The following is a 23,885-nucleotide window of genomic DNA, read 5'->3' as shown; positions in this document are numbered from 1 at the left end:
CTTCCAAAAAGTTGAAAGGTCTGCCAACATACACATCTTTTCTAAAGAAGAGATTTAAAAAAATGTAATAATGAGAAATTTCTGTAAAACTTTCGAGAGTGGAATTAGGTGTGTGTGTGTGTGTGTGATCTAGATTTTTAACAATGTTTCAATCATATCGCAACGATGTATGCAGTGTGGCAGTTGATAGTAATGTCAAGAACTGGGGCATCATGTCAAGATAAAAAGAATATTTCTGGCTTTCAAAATAACTTGAATTTTTATATTTATACCAGACAAGCCACATTTTATCAACAAAATGAAAAACGTAACAATTTTTTAAAATCCCAGACCCTCCCCCCATTAATAGTTGGACCATACACACAATCAATGGTGAGAGTTTAAATAAAGAATGTGCCAATATATGCGGTCTCCCAAAACACAGTAATTTACAGTAATGGACAGTAATGGGCTGTAATGGAGAGTTATGGGCAGAAATTGATTATTACTTTTGTTCCATCACGATTGTTATTTACAATTTTACATTCCACACCACATGAATCACTATCCCTCTGACTTTATCATCCTTTCATCTCTCTCATTTAATTCTATGTATGTATGTATGTCAACTGTCTTGACCTTTTTCAAGACCTCAAGCATGTGTGTTCATTAATTATAATGGCGTAAAACTGGTAAATCCGTTTGCTCTATATTCACACATGTGATCTTCTGTGGGAATCAAATATGTATAACAAAACAAAATATATATGTTGGCACTTGTGAATGATATATACTAATCTATGTTATCAAATAATAACATAGAGCTGCGTAACTATGGAACTTAATAAATTTATCATTTTATTTCTGGCTTCATTTAAAAGGCTCCACTTAAGTGTTTGTTTTTTCAAAAATTTTCATTAAAAAAATAGTTAAATGATTTCTTGTAGGACTAATGGCTATAACATTTCAATTGCATATACACCTAAAACTAGTATAGTATGCTTTTATTAAATGCCGCATTCACACCTGTTGCACGTGTCTTTGATATCCACTTTAGCTGCACACAGAATCCAGCAATTTGAGCAGGCAGTGTCATGTATGACCTAACATAATTATTGTTGAGCGACATACTGTGAGATGTAATGATCAATGAACATTAATAGAATTGAATAGAGGTATCAACGGTACTATTTGTTACAGACTTGAATTGATATATGAACAATAGTGCTTGTTACCAACAATGTTTAAACAGTGATTTTTAATGTAAATAATTGGCATCAAGATGAATAAGAATGAGAAGGCTCCAGTAGACATATATTCCTTATATAAGAAGGTTGCAGCCAAACCAAAAAACAGTTTTACATGCACCGTGTTAAATTTGAGATTACTAACATGCTAATGTTAAGGAACAAATCTACACCACTTCCAACTACCTTCTCTCCAGTCAACCTTCCGGACATGTTTGCAAATTTCTTCTGAGACAAAGTACAAACCATTAGAGATAAGCTTGACACCACAATTTCAATTGACTCGTCGTCACCATACAGTTGGGATACAGAATTTGAGTGGTAACCATTAGTAGCATTTGAACCTGTCTCTATGGATTTCATACATACAATCCTGATGAAGAATGCACCAAAGTCATGTGAACTTGATCAAATTCTATCATCACTGCTGCTTGAGTGCTTAGATCCAGTATTGCCTTTACTAACTGATGTTATTAAAATTAATACCTCTCTCTCATCCAGGGAATTCCCATCATTTTTCAAAACTGCCATTGTAAAGCCTCTGCAGAAGAAACCAACACTAGACCATAACGATTTAAAGAACTACTGCCCAGTTTCTAATCTCCCATTCATATAAAAAATCTTAGAAAAGATTGTTCTATCCCAGCTTGTATCTCATCTAAATTCAAACAGTCTTTTTAGCAATGTACAATCTGCATATCGCCCTTGCCACAGTACTGAAACTACTCTTCTAAAAGTAGTTAATGACATTCTCTCTGCATTGGATAGTGAAAAGATTACAGTCCTCACCCTCCTTGATTTGTCTGCAGCATTTGACACAATAGACCATGATATATTACTTCACCGTCTCCAGCATGTATTTGGCATTCATGATACAGCCTTACTGTGGTTCATATCCTACTTGGTCAACAGGACACAAATTGTATCTGCAAATGGAATACACTCCAGCCCAGTTGATCTATGTTGTGGTGTTCCACAGGGGCCTGTTCATGGACCTGTTCTCTTCATTCTGTACACTCAGTCACTCTCAAGTGTCATAGATCATCATCCAGTGTCTCACCAATTGTACGCTGACGCCACCCAAATATACAAATCTAGCCACCCAACTGAAGTTGATGCTACCATCAAAGGTGTAAAGAGGTGCATTTCTGATGTGAAATCATGGATGACATGTAACAAGCTGCAGATGAATGATGATAAAACTGAGGCCATTCTGATCACAACACAAAGACTTCCTCATTCACATCCTTTACTTCAAACAATACATATCAGCAACACCAACATTAAATTCATACAATCAGTACAAAACCTAGGTCTTACTCTGGACAGTACTCTCACATTGCACCAACATGTCATTAACATATGCAAGGCTGCATATCTTGAGCTGAGACGCATCAGCTCAGTTCACAAATATCTTTCAGTTGATGCCACTAAAACACTTGTGTGTTCATTAGTACTTTCAAGATTGGACTATTGTAACTCAACTCTGTCTGGTTCACCTCAACATCTGCTCCAGAAACTTCAAAAAGTTCAAAACACAGCTGCTCGGATCATACTTTGAGTACCACGATCAGAGCACACCTCCCCATTGCTCTGTACCCTACACTGGCTATCCATTTGATCCAGAATCAAACACAAAATTTGTTCTCTGAGACTCTAGTCCAACATACCTACCCGACCTCACCCATGTGTACACACCAGCAAGATACTTATGCTCCTCTTCTGCCAATCATATACTTATTATTCCCACTATGAAAACAAAGTCATATGGACAGCGTTCTTTTGCATACCAGGGCCCAGCAACATGGAATGAATTGCCCACTGAACTTAGACACAAAGACACTGATCCCATTCAAGAGTGCTCTCAAAACTCACTTATTTCAACTGCAAGAACAAACTTAAAGACCTAAAAATGTTTCCTACCTTAAATATTCTCAGCATGTTTTTTTTAATGTTCTCTAGTTTCATGGTGTTTGTTTTTGTAATCATATCATTATATGTTTTTTATCTTATAGGTGTTGTCTAATGTTGTAAAGCACTTAGAGCTTCTAAAGATTAGGCGCTATACAAAGTCCTCATTATTATTATTAACTATCCTGCGAGGGTAAAAAAATGTTGATGCCCACTGGACAAATAATAATGCAGAGTCTGCGAATGATATCATGAAGATTGGAACCAACTGGAAGCAAAACAATATATCCGATCTGATAGACGTACTACAATTGATTGTCAGTTCCCAGTATCAAGACGCTAAAAGTCATTCATTGGAAGAGTCAATTTCAAGCTGGCATCCAATTATATGCATCACAGAGTTTCTATTGTGGTGTCAAGAAACAGAAACTGAACGAGAAACAATATTTAGAAAGTTTCTCAAAGAAAAGGGTACAAATAATTTAATAGTAAGGTCGACAAATGGTAAAATCACAATACCAAAGACACCTTCAGGAAGGAGAAATCCTCACCAGAAAAAAAGGATGAGAAAACAATTTCACAACCACATTTGTTATTTATGATTTAAGTATTCAAGTCCGTACAATAAAAATTATAATATTTAATGTACATTACTATAATTTCTTTCGCAATATTCTATTTTTGTCTCAATTACTGTCCATTACTGTGTTTAGGGAGACCTAATAAATAGTAATATATGATAGTAATATATGGGCTAGTAGAAATTCTACACAATGTAGAAATTTAAGTTTACCACATACAAGTATTCTTTAAGGACATTAAACATGACCAATTGTGATGAGTAGACCTGCATGTAAGACCTGACGCGAAACAAAATCAACATGTACTATGTCTTTCATGTAGGACTATTGTTATGAGGTGGCACATCTAAACACAACTGTCGCTCATAGGTGCAGCCATCTTGAAAATAGTCTCAAACGAAGAGAACGATTTTCGCCTCTAAATGACCAAAAGATTTTCTAGAATTTAATATTTTATACTAAAATAAATACTAATAACATTTTATTATTGAAATCATAAGTGTACATCTTTGACCCAATGTCTTTTGTTTAAGTGGAATGAAATTAAAACAAATTTGCGGCTATTGCGGAAAATAAAAAAAAAAATAAAAAAAAAATACTGGGCTAAACATTACGGAATGGATGATTACATCGCTTGGAAAGAACGTGAAGAAAGAATAAATATTCCATACAATGGCAACAAACATTTTGTTTGTGTAGAGCATCCTGGTGTTATAAAAAATGTAGACAAAGCCTTAGAAACAATAGGAAATGTTAAAACAGTTGGCAAGGTAGACTTTTATTGTGTTATATATTTTCGTTTTAACATTTGTATAATTGATACGCTCGATGTATTATGTTATTTCTGTTTATTATCGTATGAGAGGTAGGTATAGTATATGTAAGTAATTATCATAGAGTGGATGTTTGCTTGCATTGAGTGAATAATGGATATATCATCGACCTGCCATGGTTCGTGCCTTTAGCGCGAATTGTAAACGCTTATGTTTTAATATTGCCTGAAACGATTGAATTTGTCATAGAAATTGTTAAATTGTATCTGCTTAATTTGTTCATACTTACAAAATGTTTTTAAACTCACCAGATTCTTTGCCAGCCACTGTTTTTACAAACGTGTCGAGATTTGGCTATTTCCGAAGTTACGTCCATGGTTCGTGCCTCATAAATAAATGCCACGTGACAAAAGATTGGTAAGACAGCACAAAAAAGCAAAATTTTAGAGTGTGTGTGTGTGATTTGGATTTTTAACGTAGCTGTAAAAAAAATTCAGTCATATCGTTACGATGTCTGCAGTGCAGTGTAGCAGTTTATAGTGATGTCTAGCACCATCATTTTGTAAGTCTTTGGTAGTCTTTGGTAAGATTGGGCAGGGGATCGAACTCACGACCTCCTGCATCCAAGGTAGATGCGCTAACCACTAGGCCACCGGAGTAGTCCAAAATTGAAGAAAATATATACATATTGTGGGATTTGAACTTGGTTCATCTGCATGTAAGGTGGCTATACTTACCACTCGACCATTATAGCAGCTACAATTAGTTCAGATTTCTTGGTCATAATGTTATCAGCAGAGCAGTGACTGGTTTATTTTCTGCTTCATATACATTCCGCAATCACATTAATGTTATGGATATTAACTTGCTACCTCACAAAACAAGCCCTGTTTAAAGAGGAAAATCTTCATATAGACAAATGGCAATAACTCTTGCCCATTACTTCCTTCTGCCACCACTGGGTGTTACTAGTTAATTAGTTAATTTGCAGCTATTTGTATCACCCCCAAGCCCTTGATTCATGGTTGTTGTTGTGAGGTTTAACATCATTTTTCAGCACATGATAGGCTATGTATGGCAGCCAGTATTAATGGTGGAGGAAGAACCCGGGAAACCCCCGTGAAGAACCACCGACCCACGAGAAGCTACTGGCAAGCTTTCTCACATACCCACATTGGCAAAATCCTAGACTCAAACCCATGCAGACAGAGGTGAGATGGCAGTGATCCGTAACGGAGAGCGCTTTAGACCACTCGGCCACTCGGGGCCCCTCCCCTTGATTCATGGCTGAAATGGGTTACAACATTCTTAGTGGTCTTACAGGATCTCACTGGATATTGCCATTACTTACCGTAAGCTGTATTGACCTCATGAATATTACCACTTATGGGATTAGAGTGATCTCTGTGAGCCTAACATTGAAACGTAATGTTTCGATCATAGGTATATTAAAAGCTATTGGCTGGTATGCACAGTCAAACTTCCTGAGTTTTTATCTGAGATTTTGCTTCACAGAGACAAACCTTGAATCTTGTATGTCCGATGGTGGCAGACCAGATGACCACCAGTCCCATTTGAAACAATCAACACAACTGATCAGAATCACTAGATTCACCAGTGAAATTTTGTAGGTAAGAAAATGTCAGTAATTATCTTGTTAACCATATGTAGGCATCACAATAAAGTGACACTAGGCCATGTTGCTTATGTAGTTAGGAGGATGGGTTATCATCAACATGGGGAATCCAGCATAATTCCATAGAAGGACACCCACAGTAGAGGTCAGTCGCTCAGTATTCCCTCTTTCTATTACCTATTCTCCTGATTTTAACATCACTGGGGAGTGTATTTGAATGAAAAAGCAAATTTTTAAGTAAATTGTATTTTTCTGAGAATACTTATCCAATTACATTACATAAAAATCCTCCCAACCACCCTGCCATGTGAGTATCGTCATTAGTATATCGCTCAACTAAAAAAGTAGCCACACCTGGCGGTGACAAGGGAAGGTAATGGGCAAGAGTATTTGCCTTTTGTCTATATGAGATAGACAGAAAAAGTTAATTTTCATCCTTTAGTATGGCTGGATTTCTGAGGTAGTAGATTAATAATCCTAATGTTAATGTGAAGGATAAATTATCTCAGGGAAACACAATTTACTTAAAAAATTTCTTTCTTTTTAAATGTATCTTGTCATTGTTATTTATCAGTTCAAAATAAATTCTAGATCAAATTTGAATCAAGAATGATCTGATTGTGTTTTGTCTGTCTCTTTTAATATCAGAGTGGACTTAATTTCTTTACCTGTTCATATTTATATGTTTGCATTTCAGATGCTAGCTTAAGTACTCATTTCAGATGCTGTATATTGCTATTACTTCGGCTATCTTGACCACTTTATTTGAACATTAATTTGTGCTTAAACATGACCTACAGTTGAAGCATAAGTTTTCAATGTAAATGATTTTGCTCAGTCTTAAGGTGAGAAATTTAGGAAAAAAAATTTCATTTCATTTTATGTTAACTAATGCATAGCTAAATTGTTCTCTCTATGTATGGGCTTAATATTAGGATCATTATTAATAGATAGGTAAATATGTTGATTTGGGTCAAAGTTTAGAACTTTCCTAAGTGAATTTTTTAGGTTTTGGTTTCGATTTTGTAAACATCAGGATCATTCTAGAAGGTTATTTTCCGTTAGGTAATCTTTATTTTTAGAAACTGGTAATTGTAACCTGAGGTCAAGTAGAGAACTATGTAATCTTGTGATTGTGATGACCTGGTCATTTGTGCTGTAACATCTAGCACTTTCAAACTATTATGTTGTGACCAGTTGGCTGAATTTTTTTTCTTCATCAAATTATAAAATTTAATTGACTGTTTTTGCTGGAAATACAAAAGTGCTCTGATAAAATTCTTGGATAAAAACAATCACTGGAATTTATACTGAATTCAAACCTGGAATTATATTACTTCGATTCAGTAAAAGTCTGTTGACACATCAGCACTCCACATTCTATAACAGACATTTCATCGCCTTTAGTTTTGAATTTTTTCTGGACTTTTACTGCATTTTATTCTAGGACATGTCTGTAATTTTTGGATTCTTTTGGAACTTAATTTGCAATATAGTAAGTTTTTGTTTTATTTCATTTTCACTTTGCATTCTAGGGAAATAAATATGTGTGTTAAATTTTACAAAGTTTGTTGTCTTTCACTCTTTTCTGTTACTTATTTTAAGAGCATTGACTCATAACATCCCCAACATGAATTAAAATCTTTTGCAGATATATAATGATCCAAGTAGACGCCTGGCCCTCAATTGGCGACCAAGAGATGCATACTGTAAACCAGTCTATGGTCATCGCTGCAACACAACTAGCCTTCTTTTGAAAGTGACCAGACGGAAAAAGAAAAGCTCCAGTACTGCAGGAGAATTCCAATACAAAGCTGAAGTTGTGGGAATTATTGAAACAACTTATAAGTACCAAGGTACATACAGCAACTTTGTTAAGTTATGCCTGTTTTCTGGTCATAACATATGAATTTGAAGACTCAACACACAGTGACATCTCTGGGAAAATTAGTATCCTTCCACATTCCACAAATTTAAGCTCCATTGAAAATGGCCTCTTTTCCACAATGATGAAAATTGATAACAATTATAGTGAAGTGAATTCACAGTAACAAGTATTCTCACCTGTCCATTAAGCTATAATTTTGGCAGTAGCTTCATGTTGGTGCATTGGTTTCAGCTATGGCTTCTTAGTTCTACTACATCTACTTCATGGACCCAAATAAACTTTTCATAGCTTTGATTTACTATCCAGTTCCCTATTATTAGCCATCTGACAATTTAAACTACCCTATTATTAGCCATATGCATAAGTGTCAACTTGTACAGTGTACCTGTAATTTGTAAAAAAAAATCCTTTTTCGTCAGTGTATGGCCGCAAAACTGTTTGCTTTTTATTTGTAAAAAAATTTTAATTTAATTTTTTTTAGCACGAGAATTCATTGATACTATGGTGGCACAAAACAACCAATCAAATCATACTCAAAACCGTGCTTTTCCTTTGATAATGAAACGAGTTTCAACTCCATTGTGTATAGATCTTCTCGTTTATCGCTTGGAGGTTAGACGCTCACTTGGATTTTTAATATTGACTAACTACCTGTGTGGTAAGTATGTTTTCTTATTTTATACATTATTATTTTATTATTTATACTTATTACTATCAAATGCATAAAGTTTGCATCAATTTTCATACTTGACATAGTGTGGCAATCATGTTGGAGTAATCGTAATTTGTCCAACTTTTCTTTGTGGAGATACAGTCGATTTATTAAAAATTTTAACAATATGCTAATTAAAAATAAATACTTTATTGATATTAGCACTGGCATTTTATCATGCTGTTATAGTTTTGAGTTAAGTTTGTCAGATAGGTAATGCAAACAGGAAGGTGCATTGCCATGATGACGGACGTAGTACACATACTGAGTGACTTGAAAATATGTAACACTGCCAATTTATATCAAGTTTGTGACCGAAATCAGCACACCATATAGCATATTCATAATTTTTCAAACACCAGACACGCATTTGTAATAGAAGCGGTCAATAGCTTACAAGGTATATACTTCCAGACTGCTGCTTTCTCAATTTTGTTATTTTTAGATTTCAGTTTTTGGATAGCTCCTGGCATAATATCTTTAGATTTATAGGGAAAAATATAAATTCGTAACATATCTGTAATGGGGAGATCTTCCTCTATCACATGTCAAATCTAACAAAAATTATTATTTATTTTTTTTATTTCTCTCATCTAGTTGAAATATTCCATCCGTCAAATGGCTGAGCCTTACTCAAAGAAACGCAAGCTTGAAGACAATGACCGAGGTCATGGCAAGTTTCAGGCTGATTGGATTAAAGTCTTCCCTGGCATTGTAGATGTATCCAAGTTAGGATCTTTACATGCTTTTTGTAAAATATACAGTAAAGACATTAAAGTGGTGGTGTCAAGCATATATGATCTGGAGGAACATTTCGGGACAAAACTGCATGAAAGAAATTTTGAAATGAAGAAGGGAGCATCCATCAAAAGCTTGTTTGCTTAGCCAATGCAGGAAGATGATAGTGTTATAAGTAAAAGAATGAAATAAAGTTTCAGAAATGTAAATAATTATGTAAATATGTGTCATAATAATTTGTGTATAGCATTTGTTGTTTCAAAACTGTTGATCTTATATAATGTATGAATACATTTTTTCTTGTAAGGTTTTGTTTTGGTCTTTGTAAGGTTTTTATTGGTCTGGCATACAGGTTTTCATCTCAAAGGGTTGATATCTGTGCATATGACAATTTACACTATGCTATTATGAGTCATGTGACAATTTACACTATTCTGTTATTAGCCATATGACAATTTACACTCCTATTATGAACCATGTGACAATTTACACTATCCTGTTATTAGCTGTATGACAATTTACATTGCGCTATTATTAGCCATGTGACAATTTACACCACTCTATTATTAGCCATATGACAATTTACACCACTCTGTTATTAGCCATATGACATTTTAAACTACCCTATTGTTAGCCGTATGAAAATTTGCATTCCTATTATGAGCCATATGAAAATTTACACTATCCTGTTATTAGCCATATGACAATTTACACCTGTTATTAGCCATATGACAATTTATACCACCCTATTATTAGCCAAATGACAATTTACACTACCCTATTATTAGCCATATGACAGTTTACACCATCCTATTATTAGCCATATGACAGTTTACACCATCCTATTATTAGCCATATGACAGTTTACACCATCCTATTATTAGCCATATGACAGTTTACACCATCCTATTATTAGCCATATGACAGTTTACACCATCCTATTATTAGCCATATGACAATTTACACCATCCTATTATTAGCCATATGACAATTTACACCATCCTATTATGACCTTAGTGCAGAGTGTGCTGATTATAGCTGGTCTCTGTCATTGTAAAATTGCATTCATTTAGTTGCAGAATTAAGTGTGACTGTGTTTTGATTGAACTGAACATGATATAGTTCTTAGATTCAAATCAACATTATAAAGTGTTTTGTTTTAAATGAACATAATTAGGTGTTTTAATTTAAATGAACAAGATTAGGTGTTTTGATTTAAATGAACATGATAAGGTGTTTTGATTTAAATGAACATGATTAGGTGTTTTGATTTAAATGAACATAATAAGTTGTTTTGATTTTAATGAACATGATAACGTGTTATGATTTAAATGAACCTTGTAAGCATTTGGGACCGCTCCGGTGGCATAGTGGTTAGAGCATCTGCCCCGGATGCAGGAGGTCATGGGTTTGAACCCCGGCCGAGTCATACCAAAGACTTATAAAAATGGTACTAACAGCTGCCTTGCTTGGCGCTCGGCGTTAAGAGGTTAGTGTTAGGACTGGTCAGCCTGGTGTCAGGATAATGTGACTGGGTGGGACATTATGCAGTGTCTGCGGCATGATGCCCCAGTGCTGGACATCAGTTTAAACTGCCACACTGCAGACATCATAGCGATATGACTAGAAAATTGTTAAAGCTACGTTAGAAATCTAAATCACACACACCTTATCATGTTCATTTTGATTTAAATGAACATGATAAAGTGTTATGATCTAAATGAACACAATAAAGTGTTTTGTTTTAAATGAACATGATAAGGTGTTATGATCTAAATGAACACAATAAAGTGTTTTGTTTTAAATGAACATGATAAGGTGTTTTGATTTAAATGAACACAATAATATGTTTTGTTTTAAATGAACACAATAAAGTGTTTTGTTTTAAATGAAAATGACAAGGTGTTTTGATTTAAATGAAAATGATAGGTGTTTTGATTTAAATGAAAATGATAAGGTGTTTTGATTTAAGTGAACATCATAAAGTGTTTTGTTCTAAATGAACATGATAAGGTGTTTTGATTTAAATGAACATGATAAAGTGTTTTGTTCTAAATGAACATGATAAGGTGTTTTGATTTAAATGAACATGATAAGGTGTTTTGATTTAAATGAACGTGATACAGTGTTTTGTTTTAAATGAACATAATTAGGTGTTTTGATTTAAATGAACATGATAAAGTGTTTTGTTTTAAATGAACGCAATAGTGTTTTGTTTTAAATGAACATAATTAGGTGTTTTGATTTAAATGAACATGATAAAGTGTTTTGTTTTAAATGAACATGATTAGGTGTTTTGATTTAAATGAACACAATAAAGTGTTTTGATTTAAATGAACATGATAAGGTGTTTTGATTTAAATGAATATGATAAGGTGTTTTGATTTAAATGAACATGATAAGGTGTTTTGATCTAAATGAACATGATAATGTGTTTTGTTTTAAATGAATATGATACGTGTTTTGTTTTAAATGAACATGATAAAGTGTTTTGATTTAAATGAACATGATAAGGTGTTTTGATTTAAATGAACATGATAAAGTGTTTTGTTTTAAATGAACATAAGGTGTTTTGATTTAAATGAACATGATAAAGTGTTTTGTTTTAAATGAAAATGATAAGGTGTTTTGATTTAAATGAACATGATAAGATGTTTTGATTTAAATGAACATGATAAGGTGTTTTGATTTAAATGAATATGATAAAGTGTTTTGATTTAAATGAACATGATTAGGTGTTTTGATTTAAATGAACATGATAAGGTGTTTTGATTTAAATGAACATGATAAAGTGTTTTGTTTTAAATGAAAATGATAAGGTGTTTTGATTTAAATGAACATGATAAAGTGTTTTGTTTTAAATGAAAATGATAAGGTGTTTTGATTTAAATGAACATGATTAGGTGTTTTGATTTAAATGAACATGATAAGGTGTTTTGTTTTAAATGAACACAATAAATTGTTTTGATTTAAATTAACACAATAAAGTGTTTTGTTTTAAATGAACATGATAAGGTGTTTTGATTTAAATGAACACAATAAAATGTTTTAAATAAAAATGATAAGGTGTTCTGATTTAAATGAACATGATAAAGTGTTATTTTTGGTTCTACTTTCGACGTGTATCTGTTTTCATTAAAATTCTTAAAAATTGTTTGATTCACAAATTATAACATGTGCCCAGTCATGTGTCTTTACTCAGTGACTTTTGTATGTCATATAAGATCATGATACTGTATATTAAAGTAGAGGAAAATGGCTGTTTCTTTACTTTCATATAACCTTTTTGGACATGAAAAGACAGATTGATGCATGATAAAGATTTTAGGTCCCATCCCTGCTTCCATGGATTGTTGTTGTTGTTGTTGTAGGATTTAATGCCATTTTTCAGCAAATGATAGGCTATACATGGCGGCCAGTATTAATGGTGGAGGGAGAACCCGGGAAAACCCCCAGAAAGAACCACCAAAGCTGCTGACAAGCTTTCTCACATACCCACATTGGCTGAAGCCAGGACTCGAACCCACGCAGACAGAGGTGAGATGGCAGTGATCCGTAATGGAGAGTGCTTTAGACCACTCGGCCACTCAGGGCCCCATTCCATGGATTGTATTATTACTTAGTAACTATTATTGTCCATATATATATATATGGTTTCAGACATGGTGTGTGTGTGATTTGGATTTTTAACGCTGCTTTAAAAATATTCTGTCATATCGCTTTGATGTCTGCAGTATGACAGTTTATAGTGATGTCTAGCACTGGGGCATCATGCCACAGACATGTAGCATGATGTCCCACCCAGTGACATTATCCTGACACGAGGCCAAACCAGTCCAACCTCTTAATGCTGAGCGCCAAGTGAGGCAGCTTTTAGTACCATTTTTAAAAGTCTTTGGTATCACTCAGCTGGGGATCGAAACCCTCAACCTCCCGCATCTGAGGTGGCTAAAAACATAGTAACAGTCTTTAGTCAATGAGATATATCATCACTTCATTAATACATGTTGATCTCATTTATTATGGCTTATTATTATTATTATTATTATTATTACCAGCACAGGTGTGCACAACAAACTAACTTATTTAGTGCTTTTTTGCAGACTCAATGTCATTATACACTTAGGTATTCAGGTACAAATATGTTGATTTGCAGTCTATTACCCATTAATAACTTTTAAATGCATTAGAGCTTAAAGAAAGTGTTGGAAGATGCATAATGCATTATTATGCAAAAGAAATTTTTTCCAGCTGAAGAAATTAATTTATCATGCTCTTGTCCCATTTTTGTCACTTTCTCCAGAAGCTAATTTTTTAAAATATGGTAGAAATATCTTGAACATGAGGCAATTCTGATAATGCTTGGTAGAAATGTTTCATAAAATACATGTATGATCTACCAAGCTTGCAGTGCGTGCCTTTCACAGCAACCAGATGGAACACCCATTTGTGTTGACTTCTTGAGAATGGCAGAACCGATTATATCAAACTTGTTGGAATGCTTCTCAGGCCATTGTTTTGCTAAATCTGTGTCACAGGTGTCTTATTTCTCATAGAATGAAGTGCCTCTTTATAGTAACCAGGTTGAAAACTTATTTGTAACATCAACTGAATAATTGAACTATTCAGACCAAGAATGGTAAATATGGATTATTATAGGCAACACCTACATGTGTTTCAAGTTTTTTTTATTAATGAGGCTTACTTGACATGCAGTACAGCAGCCAATTCTAAAATTGGAATAAACTTTAAATTATATTTTGTAAACTGCTTTAGAGTTTCAGCAAAATTTAAAGATTGAAATTGAAATTTTCACTTTTTTCCTACAATGCTGCTTGATAATGATATTATTATTAAAATTGGTGGGAAATCAAATACATTATGTTAAAAAATCTAATCAATTCTAAGTAAATTTCATGAAAAATCTTTTGATTGGATTTTGACTTGAATCTACCTGCTGAGCAGTAAGAGCCCCACTTATGTCTCACTAGTGTGGTATTTTGTCCTGCTTTTTTTCATACATTATTTGATGGTCTTGAATAAATTTATTTTGAAAATTGTAATTATATTTAATTCTCAGACATTTATATTTTCCAGCCTTAGTTGATTACCAGTATTTACCAATTCAGAAAAAGGAGGGTGAAAAGGGGACGTATGAAAATCTTCTCCCAAAGGTAGTTGTCCAGGGGCTTGAAGATCGACAAGAATTCTTGAGTCGTGATGTTCCCTTTTTTCTACCACCAACAGTTTTCACAAGAGTAGACAATCCGGTTGACTACCTTTACAGGCCAGATATGGAGCACACCAAAAAAAGGGGGGCATATTTTCCAGATTTGCATAGACCTGATAATTTGATTGGTACAGGTAAATAAATGTGTCTTTCCTGCATTTGTATCATATAAAGCAAGAAATGGGTAGAACTTTTTTCAAAAGCATAGAGTTCCACCGCTATTTTTTTCCCCTCATTATCTATGGAAGTTTACAGATCTCAGTTTGAGAAATTAAGAACATTGATCCTTATAAAACTGAAAATACACTTTACATCCGAGATTCGCAACATTTTAATATCTTCACTTTTGCCTATGCTTCTAGAAAACGTTTGGTTTTCCCCTTCAGAATCTTATGGTCATACTATTTTAATTTCTATAGTATTTTAACATGAACTGCTTAAAGAAATTCTATGAGGATGTTTCACTTGAGAAAGCATGTACAGACACATACACAGGTATGCACCTATACCCTGAGTAAGTTGACGTCTGGATTCAACCTAAATTTGGGAGATATTTTGAAAATAATTTATTCATTGGTTTCATAATTGAAAGATTTGGTGAGCAAAATATTTAATTTTCATTTTGATGCCAGGTAAATTTTCAAGGACAATTAAGGTTTTAAAGATGATGTTTAATACAATTTTCACTGGGGCCCCTAGTGGCTGATGTACCAGTAATCTTGAATGTGCTGATTTACCACAATGATACAATCTAGTATGTCTTTGAATGAGTCTTCATTAATACATAAGCAGTATTTAAGTCCAAAAAGTAAATGAGTAAATTGCAATTCCAGTGAATAATTTAGATAAATGACTCCTCTTAAATTATGTCTCAACGCAGCTGAAAATGATTCCACAGACTGATCTAACAACAGGAATGAATACTTTGTTTACAAAACCTCTATTTATTATACAAACTGACACCTGACATATGCAGCAGAATGCCCTGGGATTCCCAAGATGTGGGTCATTTCTAATGGAAAATTCCTTCAAATTATCAACAAGTATGTTTCCAGAATATTCTATGGTCATGAACAAGGTTAGTCCTGTAACTCACATTTTAGTAAACATCCCCAAAAAACTGTACAGAAATCATGTAGGCTAAATATAACAGTAGTCAGGTAGGTAAAAGCTCTACCTTCAGTCGCAGACAAAGGTCAAGCACACAGTATAATTAAATATTTATAACACTAGCTTGCCATTGGTTTATTGTTCTTTCCAGGGTTTTCCCAGAGTCTTCCTCCAACAAATACACTGGCCACCATATAAAGAGTATCATGCGTTGAAAAATGATGTTAAACACACAAAACCAATCCAAACTAATCTACTTCCATACCCGAAACCTGTTTATGATGATGTCAAACAATTTTGTCTCATGGTAAAGAAATACTTTCATTGTTACTCCAAATATCAGATAATATTCAAGTCCAACACATTCCTGGCAAACTCATTATTAAGGGAAAACAATTGCTTCATATAGAGTTGTCCCACCATTAACCTTCCATTTGGTCTGTGCCCTTTTGGGCCATCCAATTCTTGACATTTCTGCCCCCCTCCCCCGATCCCTAAGCATGGGTTATGCTTGTTCTTTGAATTGGCTTGGAATTGTGACCTCTACTTTGCTCAGGCAGTGAACATCATTATTTCATTCATGTATTGAGAATCTCCTTCATCACATTAGGGATGTCCTGATTAAAATATAATTTGGAGCTTTGACTGTGGAGATGATCACAACATCTAAGATCCTCCACTTTAAGGACCTACATGGGGAAATTGTGTGTCAATGATTGGTGTCACATAAAAGAAATCATACCACTCTACACCCATTCCCTGGGTGGGCTTCTTCCACTTTCTCTTTTGAAGACAAGAAGTTATCCTTTATCAAGATCAAGTTATACTGTTCCATGATCTCAGACATGTTTAGATTTTATTAGAAGAGATGATTTTTGCTTTAGCAAGCTAATCTCTGACCTGTTGTCCAGTTTTGCTAAGCTCACCAGCATTATTCCCAAATGTAATCTCTCCTGGGTTTTGACATGGCCAAACTCAGATGAGTTTGAACCGCTGTGTTCTCCCCCCACTGAAGCAACTATCATTCATGATTTGCACTGTATGATAACATTGAATTCAGCATGCATAGTGAATGAAATACATTTGATAATAATAGATTTTAACTTCATGTAGTTCTGTTCTGATGGTTCATTCGTTCTAATGACACAAAAGGTTTCTTAAGAACAGGATGGTTTTACTGGTCATTCAGCAATATTCGTTCCTTCTCCTTGATCAGTCTGTTGAGAGAAACAAGATGCAGGAACTTGTATATACCCTCAGATGTTACTGGAGATACATGAACAATATCCACGTTAACTATAAATGACTATTCCAACTACTCAAGGTAGGAATGCAAAACAAAATCCCACAAGCACTGGCCACTTAGTTAAAAGGAGTTATTAGTTCAATGTACTCTGAGCCCAGACAGAATCAGGTACATTAGTGAAGATATCAGTTCACAGAATATGGGAGATTTCTATGAGCCTGGCGTTGAACATAATATATCAGTCTTGGACATAGCAGAGTCAGCTGACTGGCATGCTCAGTCTGTCTTCTCTAGCATCTGTTTGCATGACAGAACCTTGCTAAGGAGAAAACTTAATCTTGTTGGGGTCATGGTAGCCACACAGAGAGTGACCACTCTCTGTTCATGAAGCACAACCTTTGACCCAGAAATGATTTTGCCACTTTCACTGAAATCATCTTGGAAACTGTTGATGGTGAGACAGTAATCAAGTGTGGAATCCCTCAAGAATCTGACTCGTGTGTAAACAAATTATCTCTTGTTGTGCTGAACTAACATTAGGAGAATTTTATCCTTTCATTAGCATGGTCATGTACCTATTGGGTGAAATAGGCAGAGGTAAGATGCTCAACATTTCCTTCTTTTACATATTCTCCTAATGTTAATGTGATCAGGTAATTCATTTGACAGAGAAAGCAAAAGTTTTACTAAATTATGTTTCTCTATTTACTTAATCGCATTGCAAAAAATGCCTGTCCTTGCAATGTAAGCATTCTGTAAGATTTCACTCAGGTAAAAATTAGTACGTCCAGTTACAACAGTAACCACCTAGCTGGTAGAAAGGGAGTTAACTTGTAAGAGTTGCTTCCCTTTTACTATATGTAGTAGAACTTCAGGTAAGAATTATCAGATTAACATAATTTACGAAAAACATTTGCTGTAAATTTAGAAGAGAAAATTATGCTATATATAGGGACTCTCATCATTCTTCCTTTGCATAGTATCCAGGGTTGAGGTAGGACTTTCAGCAAATCCTCCTGTTATCTATTAGGGTTACATTACTGTAACTGGAAGGTATTCAAACAAGCAAGCAATTATTTTTGTAAGTAGCATTTCTCTGAGAATACCTACCCAATCACATAACTGTTAAACCCTAACACACCTTCCTGGAAATGCAAGAATCTTACTTGATGTGTCACTCAACTTAAAAAAAGTAGTAAATATCCAGTTGATGGGTAGTCACCTGGCAGTGGTGAGTGTAGGAAAAGTTTAAGAGTTTCTTCCATGTGTTTATATGGTAGATAGATGGAAAGGACGAAGTTTTGTCATTTTTTTAAGGCGGTGGTGAACTTTATTTTCCTAATGTTAATATAATTGTGTATACATTATTGGAGAAATTGCATTTTAATATGCTTGCTGACGAAAATGTCAGATTTTTTTTTAATTTGATCACTTAACATATGGAAAGTATTTATTTTGGGTTTAAAGCCATTCTCAGCCAAAAATGACAGCCAATATAACTGGTGGAGGAAGAACCCAGAGGAAACCTGGTAATAACCACCAACCTAAGGGAAGCTACTGACAGTTTTCTCACATATCCACATCGGCCCGAGACTCAAACCCATATAGACAGAGGTAGATGGCAGTGATTGGTAAAGGCAAGTGTTTTAGACCACTTAGCAACCGAGTTCCCCCATATGAGATGTTGATGTTGCCATCCATATATTGTCGAGTTGACTGCTTACTAATTATAATCTATTGGTTTCTGGCTCATTTTTATATTGACCAGAATAATAAAACAATCACAAAGCAGAAACAACAGTGGCAACATCTTGTATGCAAAAGTTTTGTCTGCTTGATAACTATTTTTATCACTTCAGTTACAAATCAAACATTTTCATTCTTTCCATTTTAATATATTCAGAAAGTCATTTTGTTCAAGATTGAATATATAATATTCTTTACCTGTCTGCTGACAATTTTTCTACAAAATGCCAGAAAGGCTGTGTAGTGACCTTGAAGCAGTGAGAGGAAAATGTTATATATATATATATATATATATATATATATATATATATATATGTTGTTGTTGTTGTGGGGTTTAACGCCATTTTTCAGCACACGATAGGCTATACATGGCGGCCAGTATTAATGGTGGAGGAAGAACATGGGAAAACCCAGGAAAGAACCACCAACCCACGAGAAGCTACTGGCAAGCTTTCTTACATACCAACATTGGCCGAATCCAAGACTCAAACCCACGCAGACAGAGGTGAGATGGCAGTGATCCGTAACGGAGAGCGCTTTAGACCACTCGGCCACTCGGGGCCCATATATATATATATAGAGAGAGAGAGAGACACACACACACACACACACACACACACACACAGTTTCTTTAGTGAGTACCTAATGCATTTTCTATCATATAACTTAGGTACTATAATTATGATTAAAAAAGTTATATTTCTTCAACATTTTCAGTTCGGCAGAGGAGGACAGTGTACACAATATTTGTGAACTACGGCAATGAAATTCCAGATAAAGCTTTGGATGAAGCCACTGAAAATTTGAATTACTTTATGATTGATCCCAAATGGGTAGAAGAAACACAGCAGGTAACTTGAGAATTTTGCTTACTTGAAGAAAAATAAGTATTGTTTGATAAATGCTGGAATTCATATAAAAGTTCAGAGTAGTCAGTCAGTAATTATAGGTTACTGCATTTGTATGGGAAAATATGAACAAGTTTTTCTAATAGAAATACTGCACGACCTTGGGAGTACAGTTTATTCATCCAACAAAACAAGTTCATATTTTTCCATACAAATGCAGTCTCCTTTTCATTATATGCTCATTTTTTTATTCTAACTTCTGCTTAATTATATTAACAAAATACACTACAAGAAACAAAGTAGCTGAATGTATGCTGTATTCCATACTAAATACACCAGCGCAGATTCATCATTACACAACAACAACATTATTACTGCGCACATAACTGCCCAGATAAATTTGAACTTAGTTGCGCACTTGACATAACTTTCGAAAATGGCGTGCCAGGTTAAAATTGAAATTTGGAGTAATAATATGAATGAATGCCCATTGCAACAACTTTTCCATTTGAACTGGAATGAACAGATTTTGGTATTTCTTTTGATTCTGCAAAATTTCATGATTATGGACTGGATTTATATGTGACATTTCCACATGAAATACATTGGATTGATTGTTGTTGTAGGGTTTAATGCAATTTTTCAGCACACGATAGGCCATACATGGCGGCCAGTTTTAATGGTGGAGGAAGAACCTGGGAAAACCCTGGAAAGAACCACCGACCCATGAGAAGCTACTGGCAAGCTTTCTCACATACCCACATTAGCCGAATCTGAGACTCGAACCCATGCAGACAGAGGTGAGATGGCAGTGATCCGTAACGGAGAGCGCTTTAGACCACTTGGCCACTCGGGGCCCCACATTGGATTGAAGAAGCGAAGGAGAAGCGTGTTGACATCTGCAGATGTTTTTCTGCTTCTGTCATTGAATGTTTGAAATCATAATATGGGAAAAATATGAAGTCTTTCAATTGCAATTATCAAAAAGACGCTATGGAATTTGATGCTTATTTCATTTTGAGTGCAGTAAGGAGGATGTAATTGCACTTATATTCGAAATTACAGTACAGTTTCAAAATATGTAATCAAGATTGAGAACCTATGACATGGCTCATGTAATTTGGATTTGCAGAACTAAGAAAGTACATTTTAATGAAATTCAGGATGTAAAACTGTAAGTATATTTTTTGCCATTCTTATCACCAGCTAAAGAAGACAGTATATGCCTTGTCACTTGTATGTTATTTGTAAGGACCCCTTTCTTGCCTCTTTTGTATAGCTAGCCTAAATCCGAAACATTGTGTCAGAAAGTTAATGTGCAGTGTGCCAAAACAGCTGGTATGTGGCAGTCCACAAAATATGTTTTTGTTCATTCAGAAACAAATTTAAACAACCACAACATAAAATGCCTACTGTGCAAGTGTACATGATTTGTTTACAAATCAAAAGTGCTGGCGTCAGCATCCATTGTTTGTTTACAATTGAAAGTAGTTCCTTTATGCACGTGAATGCAGTGGGTGTATTTGCACACAAGTTCAATATCGTGTAATATTGCATGATCCTGACAGTATAAGGTTAATGGAGAATTAAAAAATCAGCATATAATAATATTTTTAGTACAATATACTCAGTAATCTCAGAGTGTTATATAGTCAGTAATCTCAGAGTATTATATAGTCAGTAATCTACAGTAATCTCAGAGTATTATATAGTCAGTAATCTTAGATTATTATATAGTCAGTAATCTCAGAGTATTATATAGTCAATAATTTCAGAGTGTTATATAGTCAGTAATCTCAGAGTATTATATAGTTAGTAATCTCAGAGTATTATATTGTCAGTAATCTCAGAGTATTACATAGTCAGTAATCTCATTTAATAGTGTTATGAGTCTGTGCTTTTAAAATAAGTAACAGAAAAGAGTGAAAGACAACAAGGTTTGTGAAATTTAACAACTAATTTATTTCCCTAGAATACAAAGGAGAAAAAAGAACTTATGGTATTGCGAATTGAATCCCAGATATATCTAAGAATTACAGACACAAATCCTTGTAATTTAAAGTCCTGAATAAAACTCAGACCAAGGCCTGAAGAAATCCAAAAACTGAAGGCAATGACATGTCTATTATAGCTTACATAGTGTTGATGTGTCAACAGTCTTTTGTTGAATCACAGTAATATAATTCCAGGTTTGAATTCAGTATAAATTCCAGTTTTTTTTATTCAAGAATTTTATCACCACTTTTGTATTTCCGGAGAAAATTTTCACTTTATTTCAATAATTTGAAGAAAATAAAATTCAGCCTAGATGGACACAACATTATAACAACTTGAAAGTACAGTAGTCCCCCTCTTGAACGGCCCCCCTCACCAGAGGCCACTCGCTCCTTACCGCCAGAATCCATTGGCACCAATGAGTTTGTGTTCAAAAGTACCCCTCGCGAAAGGCCACCCGGCTAATGCGACCAGCTGTCAGCATATTAGTGAAATACTATAAAATTTACCCCTCACAAGCGGACGCATTTTATTTGAATATGTATCCAGAACCAGTATTTTATTCATAACGTGTGTTAAGTAATCCAATTTCTGTTTCCCGATGTCAGGTTTTCGTTACTGAAAGAAGTGTTGAGTAAAGTACATGTACCACTAAGGTTAATATTATATCATTTACGCCTCACAAGAAGCCAAATTTATTCCATAAAAACCGAGAAAGACTCAAATTTTAATCCATACAAAAGGGTAAGTACATGTAATCCAATTAGCCTTACTGCTGTGTTATCATAAGATGTCCGGTTTAGTCACTCTGATAATTGTTAAGATTACAATTATTGAACAGTAGTAACAGCTGAGAAGTGGCAGTATCGATGTATAATACCCAAGTCAGCAGGAAAATGGTTTGATAGCCTTTATGGCTTCCCTTAGTAAGATGTTGAGCTTGTTCACTTTGATAATTAGTGGCTATTACTACTGACAATAAGTGTCAAAATTACGAATCCTAACGGCCGCGAGGTCAAATCTGCGTGATGTTAATGGTACATATCGAAGCCGTTTTGGCTTCTCTCACTTAGTGTAAGGAAATGTATAAAAACAATAGGGTACCAGACTGCGACTAACTAATCATGTGACGAGATCACTTCTTTTAAATTCACACGGCAATTTGTTTAGATGCATAAAAAATTGTTTTATCAGTATTATAGTTGGCAACATGAATAATTTACTGCAAAAAGATCAACATGTCATCGAGGAAAAGAAAAATTCTCAGTTTAGAAGAGAAAGTAAAAGTAATTCAACTGACAGGGGGTGTGTCAAGGATCCTAGCAGAAAACTAATGTCGGGAAGACTCAGATAAACAATATCGTGAAAGATAATGAAACATTTCTGCAGAAGTGGGAAGGTGAAATGGACGGGGAAAAGAAGATTGTCTGAGCCAGGAGATATTTGTATCCGGATTTGAATGACAAGAAAAAGCAACAATTTTGTCAGTTGAATGGTATATGACGACTTTACCGCAAGTAACAGATGGTTGCAAAGATTTCAAGTGCGACACAATATTAAGTGTTGTGTCCTTAGTGGAGAATCAGCTGATGTTAATAATGAAGTTGTCGAAGATTGGAACAAAAGTCTAAACGATATATGCAGGAGATATGACAACAAGGATATTTTTAATTGTGACGAGACTGGTTTGTTTTTTAGACTGGTACCAATAAAGTGACAGATGATGTGATCTGTAACATAATTATAAAGACAGTTTTAAAACTATATCAATGGTTATTCATAGCACTCTTTTGAAAATGATGACACAGTTTGTTTTACATTTATTTCACAACATGCATGTGATTTTTTAATGAAAATATTAAATGTTTTAGAATTAAATGTACTTGTGACTTTCTTCATATGTATTTACTATTCACATTTGTCATCCCCCTCTAGAAAGGCCACCCTCATTATAAGGCCACTTCCCTGTTGCATTAGGGGTGGCCTTATAAGAGGGGGACTACTGTACTAGATGTTAAAGCATGAATGACCAAGTCCTCACAATCACAAGATTATATTGTTCCCTACTTGATTCTGGTCACAATTAGCTTTTTCTAAAAAAAACATTACCTAATGGCAAAATGACCATCTATAATGATCCTGATGTTTACAAAACAATAACTTGGATTATGTATAATTTACTATGAAAATCCAAAACTTTGATCCAAATAAACATATTTATCTCTTCTATTCATAATGATCCTGA

The 23,885-nt window shown here is 34.4% G+C and overlaps 2 protein-coding genes across 7 annotated transcripts in view; one reads left to right on the top strand and one right to left on the bottom strand.

Annotated features, from left to right (window-relative positions):
* Positions 1–4,108, bottom strand: part of LOC149769616 (putative RNA polymerase II subunit B1 CTD phosphatase RPAP2) — a 47,280-nt gene extending 43,172 nt beyond the window's left edge. Inside the window, exons 1-2 of one of the 6 annotated variants that reach the window (XM_089949808.1) lie at positions 3,938–4,107; positions 1,006–1,082 (exon numbers count right to left, since the gene is read on the bottom strand). The gene's annotated coding sequence lies outside the window, so the exon portion shown is untranslated. Of the gene's footprint in view, positions 1–1,005; positions 1,116–3,930 lie in introns of those variants that run through there. The other 5 variants (XM_089949810.1, XM_089949806.1, XM_089949804.1 and 2 more) reach the window with 5 other exon arrangements.
* A 161-nt stretch (positions 4,109–4,269) lies between these two features.
* LOC149769615 (general transcription factor 3C polypeptide 5-like) overlaps positions 4,270–23,885 on the top strand; it is a 52,098-nt gene continuing 32,482 nt past the window's right edge. Inside the window, exons 1-4 of the mRNA XM_089949811.1 lie at positions 4,270–4,488; positions 7,779–7,983; positions 14,563–14,829; positions 19,515–19,648. Of these exons, the coding sequence (XP_089805937.1) occupies positions 4,336–4,488; positions 7,779–7,983; positions 14,563–14,829; positions 19,515–19,648 (759 nt within the window). The 5' untranslated portion in view covers positions 4,270–4,335. The remainder of the gene's footprint in view (positions 4,489–7,778; positions 7,984–14,562; positions 14,830–19,514; positions 19,649–23,885) is intronic.

This window comes from Sinohyriopsis cumingii, unplaced genomic scaffold (assembly GCF_028554795.1).
Source record: "Sinohyriopsis cumingii isolate HCF-2022 unplaced genomic scaffold, ASM2855479v2 utg003461l, whole genome shotgun sequence".
Lineage (NCBI taxonomy): Eukaryota > Metazoa > Mollusca > Bivalvia > Unionida > Unionidae > Sinohyriopsis > Sinohyriopsis cumingii.
The sequence above is the reverse complement of the archived record's forward strand: the minus strand, read 5'-3'. Positions and strand labels throughout refer to the sequence as shown.